The sequence below is a fragment of the Aphis gossypii genome, unplaced genomic scaffold, assembly GCF_020184175.1.
Source record: "Aphis gossypii isolate Hap1 unplaced genomic scaffold, ASM2018417v2 Contig00456, whole genome shotgun sequence".
NCBI lineage: Eukaryota > Metazoa > Arthropoda > Insecta > Hemiptera > Aphididae > Aphis > Aphis gossypii.
In genome coordinates, this window is record NW_026083113.1 from 18,280 (window position 1) to 28,276 (window position 9,997).

A 9,997-nucleotide genomic window follows, 5' to 3' on the forward strand; every position below is an offset into this window, starting at 1 on the left:
CAATAATTATATTAATATAAATAACAATCCATCAAACACATTGTGGAGGAATGTCCCCAAACTAGATACAAGGGAGGAATTGAGGGACTTTACAAGTCCGATGACGGAGCATAGACATATTAAGAAATAGACTGCTTATTGAGAGAGAAAACCAGTTTGAACGTTGAGTGAAAGAGACAGACTATAACATACCCTGAATGTGAAAGAAATAACTTTACTAGTAAGGGATACGAGGACGCATAGATCCCTGTTCTGGACCGAGCCTCGGGCAGATTTGCGTGCACAACTTAGGACTTCCTCGATAGCACCTAGGGTGGATTTCGACCGCCTGAAACCGTGCTGTGCATCACTGATCGCACCGACAATGGTCAGGTGGGACTCCAATCTATTGAGCAACATCCTCTCAAAAATTTTCCCGGCTCCGTCCAGCAGACTTATTGGCCGGTAGCTAGATGGCTGATCGCGGGCTTTACCCTGTCCCTTGTACAATAGCACCAACTTCGCCCGCTTCCGTCTGGACGGGAAGACCCCGTTGACAATGCACGAGTCGTAACACCGTTTGAACGTCTCTGGGAATCTATTGAAGACCATTCTAATCGCCTCGTTTGGCACTAGGTCAAGCCCCGGAGCCTTCCCATTGGGCAATCGGATTACAGCCTTCCTGATTTCCTCCTCCGTGAATAGCGGCACCAGGGGGTCGTCCTCGGATGAAATTGTAAAGTCCATGATGACTGTTGGTTGTTGAACGACCATGGGGATACAGGCCCAGTCCGTAGGGGCGGCTGTAGGGAACAGTCCCCGGGCTACCCTGAGGACTAAATCCGGGTCCAAGGCTGGGGCACTGCGTCCGAGTCTCTTGGTGACCAACTTATACGGGACATAACACCTTGTTGCATCCTGAAAGCAAACCTGAAGTATCATCCAGCTCTACTTCAGCCGTCACAGCATCAACAACTGCTTTTACTACAAGTTATCCAACCAAAACAACTGTACTGTTAGGGACAGCGCTTGTTCATGTACGTGACCGTGCTGGTTATATGCAACCTGTCCGAGTTCTCATTGATTCTGCCTCTCAAATTAGCGCTATGTCTACTACGTGTGTGGAACGACTAGGTCTAAGAAGAAAAAATTGGACTGCACCGATAACAGGTTTGTCTGGTGTGCCGATACCAGCAATATCGGGAAAAGTTGATTGTTATATGACGCCCAGATATGCTACAGACCCGTCACTTTCCGTAACTGCCTGGATCATGCCGAATATAGTTTCAGATATGCCGTCTCACAATTTACCGAACCTTCTCAAGGATAAGTTTTCTCACCTTGCGTTGGCTGATCCTCACTTTGACCGCTCTTCTCCAATTGATATGCTATTGGGAGCAGACATGTTCTCGCGTATTATGGATGGAAACCGGGTGTCAATCGATGACTCCTCGCCTGTTGCATACGGTTCAGTCTTCGGTTGGGTCTTGATCGGAAGGTTCTCTGATCAACGTCACCAGGATCACTCTGCAGTAGCACTATCGGTTTCGCTGGAAGGTTTGGTTCAACGTTTTTGGCAGATCGAGGAACCAGAGGAGGCTCCTACTACGTTCACCTCTGATGGGCACTGCGAGTCCATATACGTCTCGGAGAGCCGCCGAGATCATCTTGGCCGTTTTCTGGTTCCCTTGCCATTTATACCGAAACACCGAAATGAGGTGTTTCCTGGGTCTCGTAATATCGCCGAACGTCGCTTTCAAAACCTTGAACGGAAGCTTCAAGGCGACAATATTTTATATACTGCATACAAGAACTTTATGAACGAATATGAAACTTTAGGGCATATGTCTATTGCCACGGAACCTGGCACATACTTCATCCCTCATCATCCTGTCTTTAAGCCCAATTATCCATCGATCAAAATTCGTGTGGTATTCGATGCATCGACGAAGTCCGCCTCTCAATTGTCATTAAATCAATGTCTATACTCTATATGCTGGCCCAAAGTTGCAGCTGGACATCGTGGATATCTTGTTTCGTTTCCGGATCCATCAGTTCGTATTTACCGCGGATGTGTGCAAAATGTACAGGCAAATACTCGTCTTGCCAGAGTACCGTGGGTTCCAGCATATTCTTTGGAGGTCCTCCTCATTGGACGAATTAAAAGAGTATCAATTAAATACTGTAACATACGGCATAAATAGTGCTCCTTTTCTGGCGTTAAGGGTTTTAAAGGATATCGCTGACCACGAGTGCGTAGAATTCCTGAAGTATAGAACGGGTTGAGAGAACAAACCTATGTAGACGACATCTGTCTCGGTGCTGACAACGTAAATGAATTGTTAACGTTACAGTCGAACCTATGTTCCGTCCTGAAGCGTGCCGGTTTTGATTTGAAGAAGTGGTCGAGCAATACTGTATCTGTTTTAGAGGCTGTACCACCAGAAGATCGCGTCATGGATAGTCTAACGTTTGACGAAACTGTTTGCGAAACTACCAAGGTTCTAGGATTACAGTGGGACCCGTCCAACGATATTTTTAAGTTCGACGTACATTCCACCACCACTGTCGTCACAAAGCGGGCAGTTCTGTCAACTATCGCCCGTATTTTTGACCCGATTGGTTTGTTAGCACCGGTGACATTTTATGCTAAACACATCTTGCACGAGATTTGGGAAGAGGGCTTGGCGTGGGACGACCCCCTACCTCAAAACCTGCACCAGAACTGGAAAAAATTTATTGATGAACTACCGGCTTTATCTTCACTCAAGATTCCTCGCTACGTTTTAACTCAACGTTAGTCACATGTCGAGTTGTGTGGTTTTTGTGACGCTTCTGAACGCGGGTTCGCCGCAGTGGTTTACCTTCGTAAAACGAGCTCAGATGGTACTATTTCTGTGTTCTTGCTTGGTTCCAAAACAAAAATGGCTCCAACGAAAACCGTAACCATCCCGAGACTTGAGTTATGTGCTTCAGTTCTCCTTGCTAGATGGATGGCACGTATAATAAAAATTTTTGACGGTAAACTCGTGATCGACGGGTTGTACGCATGGTCTGATTCCCAGATCGTCTTGGCATGGTTAATGAACCCGCATATTTCTTTTAAGGTTTTTATTTCAAATCGAGTACACCAGGTGTATCAACTTATGCCATCGTGTCGTTGGCTGTATGTACGTTCAGCTGAAAATCCAGCGGATTGCGCATCAAGAGGCATAATGCCGTCAGAACTGACTGCACATTCATTATACTGGTCTGGTCCTGCATTTTTAAAAACCCCAATCGAAACTTGGAACTTTTCAGTTACGTCGGTTCCCGTAGAACAACTTCCGGAATTCAAAGCCGTGACTCTAGTTGTTCAAACCACACCAGACGTAGAATGGTTTTCTCGTTTCTCGTCTTACCTCAACATGATAAGGATGGTTGCATGGATTCGCAGGTTTATGTATTTAAGTCGCAAAAAACTATCGTATCCTGAACGTTTCTTAACCCGTGAAGAACTAGATGAATCGTTATTAGTTATTGTAAAACATTCTCAACATCACTGGTTCTCCAAATTGATTTCGGACCTGTCGCATGATCGATGTGCGGCTCGCCCCCTAGCTAGTTAACGACCGTTTCTGAACTCACAAAATGTAATTTGTGTTGTGGCCGACTACTGCAGTCAGATTTATCGGATGCCGAAAGACACCCAATCTTGCTGTCCAAAGAATCATATTTATCATTGTTAATTGCACGCCACTGGCATTTGGTTACGTGCCATTCTGGTCCTCGAGTAATCACCTCATTAATTATGCGCCAATTTTGGGTTTTATCGATACGGTCGGTGATCCGTAAGGTAATCGGTCAGTGTACTATCTGTGTCAGAACAATTGCCCGATCACCACACCCCGTAATGGGTAACCTTCCCAGTTCACGAGTCCAAGCATGTCGACCTTTTTCCAAAGTAGTAGTGGATTATGCAGGTCCACTGCCGATGCGTGAATGCAAGTTGCGTAAATCCCGACAATACAAAATTTACGTTTCTGTTTTTGTTTGTATGGTGACCAAGGCGGTGCATTTGGAAATTGTTACAGAACTATCTACCGCAGCATTTTTGGCAGGTTTTGACCGCTTTGTTTCCCGACGCGGACTCCCGTCAGACGTCTATTCGGATTGTGGAACCAATTTCAAGGTTGCCGCTAAACATCTGTTTGATGTCATTAACGATCCAGAAAATCATCATGCACTGTCATCACATTCATTCTGTACCTGGCATTTCAATCCACCCGCAGCACCCCACTTTGGGGGTCTATGGGAAGCTGCGGTGCGTTCATTCAAGACTCTACTTGTACGAATGGTTGGAAATCACACTTTTACTATGGAAGAATTATCAACGTTATTGTGCCGGATCGAAGCTGTATTAAATTCCAGACCTCTAACACCTCTGACGACTTCTCCTCTAGATTTGGATTATCTATCGCCTGGTCACTTCATTATTGGACAACCGTTACTAGCTGTCCCTGACTTTGCCGTTTCCGAAGAACGTTCAAACCTGTTGACTCGGTGGAAATTGCTACATCAATGTCACCAATCATTCTGGCGTCGTTGGTCTACTGAGTACTTGGCATCCCTTCAAATCCGGTCCAAGTGGACAACAGATGTACCCAATATTAAGATTGGACAAATGGTTGTAATAAGGATAACCTAAGTCCTCCAACATCTTGGTGATTAGGTCGCATACTGGGAGTGACTCCTGGCCAAGATGGCGTGGTACGAGTAGCCAAGATCCTAACCTCCACAGGAGAATTGACTCGTTCGGTCGTTAAACTGGTATTACTGCCCACGGATTAACAAACCAACCTGTGTTGGAACGTTTACTCTTTTATCCAGTGTACATAAAAAATATATATATTTAAACACGTAAACTTTAAATGCGTTTCCCTATTTCTTTCTCCTTTTTCCTATTACATTGTCTATTTTTTTATAATCTAATTTTTAACACTGTGTCATACTGTTTTGGTGAGGAACAAGTTAACTATGTTGGCGTGTACAAACTGTGACCAAAATGCTGTTGCGCTAACTCGATTGGTTTTTAAGCTGTGTACGGAGTGTACTGTAAGTAAAAAAAAAATGTTTTTTGTTAAATTGTAACGTCCGTGCAGTTGTATACAGTTCAAAGAGATCCAGTCTCATGCCATGTGCAGAATCAACCATCTACTATCCAAGAAACTACATATCGATGTCAGGAAAGAGAACTTCAACAACAGATGTGAGGTTGGATCATTACAACCTCCCATGGGGGAGAATGTGTAAACGCTATCAATAACGAAGTCGCTGCCGTTAGGTCGGCCTTCCAGCGCGCGTCAATGTAATATATATAATCGCAATCACCCGCGGACTCTGATCTCGACGACAAATCGCACGGGCTATGACAGATTATTATTATCTAACTGTTGCGCAATGCCGCCGGTATCGTTTTTACGTACGTCGCCCCGCCACCGTCTAAGCAGTATGCCCTGGACTTGCACGATAACTGCACGCATCTGCCGTCTGTGTCCGTCGCGTTATATTACGCGATCCGAAATACGTTTGCGAATCCGTCTGATCGATTCGTCGGTGTCTTCGATGATATCGCATCTCATTATTGTTGCGTGTTATTGTTTCCTTTGAAAACCTGCTATAACTTTCGCTGTTGCAAATAACCGCCGACAACGCCTATCGTTGTAAGCGACACCACGCCGTCAGCCGCCGTCATAAAGGTCATATGCTAGTGACTTGTTTATACGCTGCAGTTCTCCCGTTATCACGACTTCTCCATTGCTGATACCACGCCACCCACCGTCGTAACTGTTGATACTAGTACGGTCGTTACATATTTTATTATCATTATATATTTATTATCTTTTATCAATCTGTTATATCATTATTGTTGTTGTATTGGCATCATAATATCGTTATATACTCATGTGTAGCTCGTAGGATAAATACATATTCATTCATATATATTACATCTACTGTATCACATATTTTAAATATTATTATTATTGCATGTAAAATAAAGGCTTTATGCCTTCTTTGTTAAAGTACATTCCAGGTATAGTTTATTAACAGGTCGCGAGTCATCAAATTAACCGCCTCACGGTAGGAGTTTGACGGCGCAACAATTATATATTTTATACTTAATTTAACATTTTTGACATTGAAAAGCAATACAATTTTTTACCTAATTTATTAATGAATTAAAAATGCCAATATAAGTATAGGCAATATAGGTTTGTGTTAAAAAATATTTGAAACATGACATCATTTTGTAGTTATAAATTAAGTTATTTCAAATATTTAAAAAATGTAAATAGTATTTCTTCAAAAAACTAATAAAGTAAAATTAAGTAATAGGAAGTTGTTAATATAAGTTTCCAATTAAGCATAAAATATTTAGTGAAGTATGTTAATTAATATTTTCAAATTTAAAGTGCTAATTAAATAAATAATAATAATAATAATAACATTGAATATTTACTGAATAAAAAACAATTTTAAATTAAGAATAATGTAAGTACATTACTTGTTCATTTCTTTTCATGGTATCCATGTATGATATTAAGTTCCTTTCTTTAGTATGGCCAGTATTGATATTGTTTAAGCTTGTGTTGGTGGTATTTAATGAATCACTTTCAATGAAATTGTTTCCTAAAAATTAAAATATACTTATTGACTAACACTAACCTACTTAACCAATGACCAATGCTATAAGATATTTCAAAAACAACAAAAATCTATAATAATACAAAATACTCTTAAAAACCTGCTTTCTAGCCACCAAGTATTTAATCAATAGCATGAATACATAACACTATATTTAATATTATAAAATGATCAGAAAATGCATAAATTACATGAATTCCAAAAAAGTACATAGTATTTAAGTTTTTAACTTACCTTGTTGTTCGTTGTTATTTTTTTTTTATTTGATATAATTGAGGATGGTTTTTTTTTGCATTTTGAAAAATGAAAAGCCATTCTTCATAAAGTGAAGAAGTTGTCCGTTTCATTCGTACAAGTAGAGTCTTGAATGAACGCACCGCAGCTTCCCATAGACCCCCAAAGTGGGGTGCTGCGGGTGGATTGAAATGCCAGGTACAGAATGAATGTGTGACAGTGCATGATGATTTTCTGGATCGTTAATGACATCAAACAGATGTTTAGCGGCAACCTTGAAATGGTTCCACAATCCAAATAGACGTCTGACGGGAGTCCGCGTCGGGAAAACAAAGCGGTCAAAACCTGCCAAAATGCTGCGGTAGATAGTTCTGTAACAATTTCCAAATGCACCGCCTTGGTCACCATACAAACAAAAACAGAAACGTAAATTTTGTATTGTCGGGATTTACGCAACTTGCATTCACGCATCGGCAGTGGACCTGCATAATCCACTACTACTTTGGAAAAAGGTCGACATGCTTGGACTCGTGAACTGGGAAGGTTACCCATTACGGGGTGTGGTGATCGGGCAATTGTTCTGACACAGATAGTACACTGACCGATTACCTTACGGATCACCGACCGTATCGATAAAACCCAAAATTGGCGCATAATTAATGAGGTGATTACTCGAGGACCAGAATGGCACGTAACCAACCATGCCAGTGGCGTGCAATTAACAATGATATATGATTCTTTGGACAGCAAGATTGGGTGTCTTTCGGCATCCGATAAATCTGACTGCAGTAGTCGGCCACCAACACAAATTACATTTTGTGAGTTCAGAAACGGTCGTTAACTAGCTAGGGGGCGAGCCGCACATCGATCATGCGACAGGTCCGAAATCAATTTGGAGAACCAGTGATGTTGAAATGTTTTACAATAACTAATAACGATTCATCTAGTTCTTCACGGGTTAAGAAACGTTCAGGATACGATAGTTTTTTGCGACTTAAATACATAAACCTGCGAATCCATGCAACCATCCTTATCATGTTGAGGTAAGACGAGAAACGAGAAAACCATTCTACGTCTGGTGTGGTTTGAACAACTAGAGTCACGGCTTTGAATTCCGGAAGTTGTTCTACGGGAACCGACGTAACTGAAAAGTTCCAAGTTTCGATTGGGTTTTTTAAAAATGCAGGACCAGACCAGTATAATGAATGTGCAGTCAGTTCTGACGGCATTATGCCTCTTGATGCGCAATCCGCTGGATTTTCAGCTGAACGTACATACAGCCAACGACACGATGGCATAAGTTGATACACCTGGTGTACTCGATTTGAAATAAAAACCTTAAAAGAAATATGCGGGTTCATTAACCATGCCAAGACGATCTGGGAATCAGACCATGCGTACAACCCGTCGATCACGAGTTTACCGTCAAAAATTTTTATTATACGTGCCATCCATCTAGCAAGGAGAACTGAAGCACATAACTCAAGTCTCGGGATGGTTACGGTTTTCGTTGGAGCCATTTTTGTTTTGGAACCAAGCAAGAACACAGAAATAGTACCATCTGAGCTCGTTTTACGAAGGTAAACCACTGCGGCGAACCCGCGTTCAGAAGCGTCACAAAAACCACACAACTCGACATGTGACTAACGTTGAGTTAAAACGTAGCGAGGAATCTTGAGTGAAGATAAAGCCGGTAGTTCATCAATAAATTTTTTCCAGTTCTGGTGCAGGTTTTGAGGTAGGGGGTCGTCCCACGCCAAGCCCTCTTCCCAAATCTCGTGCAAGATGTGTTTAGCATAAAATGTCACCGGTGCTAACAAACCAATCGGGTCAAAAATACGGGCGATAGTTGACAGAACTGCCCGCTTTGTGACGACAGTGGTGGTGGAATGTACGTCGAACTTAAAATATCGTTGGACGGGTCCCACTGTAATCCTAGAACCTTGGTAGTTTCGCAAACAGTTTCGTCAAACGTTAGACTATCCATGACGCGATCTTCTGGTGGTACAGCCTCTAAAACAGATACAGTATTGCTCGACCACTTCTTCAAATCAAAACCGGCACGCTTCAGGACGGAACATAGGTTCGACTGTAACGTTAACAATTCATTTACGTTGTCAGCACCGAGACAGATGTCGTCTACATAGGTTTGTTCTCTCAACCCGTTCTATACTTCAGGGAATTCTACGCACTCGTGGTCAGCGATATCCTTTAAAACCCTTAACGCCAGAAAAGGAGCACTATTTATGCCGTATGTTACAGTATTTAATTGATACTCTTTTAATTCGTCCAATGAGGAGGACCTCCAAAGAATATGCTGGAACCCACGGTACTCTGGCAAGACGAGTATTTGCCTGTACATTTTGCACACATCCGCGGTAAATACGAACTGATGGATCCGGAAACGAAACAAGATATCCACGATGTCCAGCTGCAACTTTGGGCCAGCATATAGAGTATAGACATTGATTTAATGACAATTGAGAGGCGGACTTCGTCGATGCATCGAATACCACACGAATTTTGATCGATGGATAATTGGGCTTAAAGACAGGATGATGAGGGATGAAGTATGTGCCAGGTTCCGTGGCAATAGACATATGCCCTAAAGTTTCATATTCGTTCATAAAGTTCTTGTATGCAGTATATAAAATATTGTCGCCTTGAAGCTTCCGTTCAAGGTTTTGAAAGCGACGTTCGGCGATATTACGAGACCCAGGAAACACCTCATTTCGGTGTTTCGGTATAAATGGCAAGGGAACCAGAAAACGGCCAAGATGATCTCGGCGGCTCTCCGAGACGTATATGGACTCGCAGTGCCCATCAGAGGTGAACGTAGTAGTGGAGCCTCCTCTGGTTCCTCGATCTGCCAAAAACGTTGAACCAAACCTTCCAGCGAAACCGATAGTGCTACTGCAGAGTGATCCTGGTGACGTTGATCAGAGAACCTTCCGATCAAGACCCAACCGAAGACTGAACCGTATGCAACAGGAGGAGTCATCGATTGACACCCGGTTTCCATCCATAATACGCGAGAACATGTCTGCTCCCAATAGCATATCAATTGGAGAAGAGCGGTCAAAGTGAGGATCAGCCAACG

General features: G+C 42.5%; 1 protein-coding gene across 1 annotated transcript; it reads left to right on the forward strand.

The window, feature by feature from the left end:
• The first annotated feature begins 3,871 nt into the window (after window positions 1-3,871).
• Window positions 3,872-4,666, forward strand: LOC126554241 (uncharacterized). The gene has a single exon (XM_050209332.1). The coding sequence runs from the start codon at window positions 3,872-3,874 to the stop codon at window positions 4,664-4,666; it is 795 nt and encodes a 264-aa protein (XP_050065289.1).
• Window positions 4,667-9,997: the final 5,331 nt, after the last annotated feature.

Excerpts from the sequence above, each read along its gene's own strand:
- LOC126554241 (XM_050209332.1), top strand. The coding sequence starts at position 3,872 with ATGGGTAACCTTCCCAGTTCACGAGTCCAAGCATGTCGACCTTTTTCC.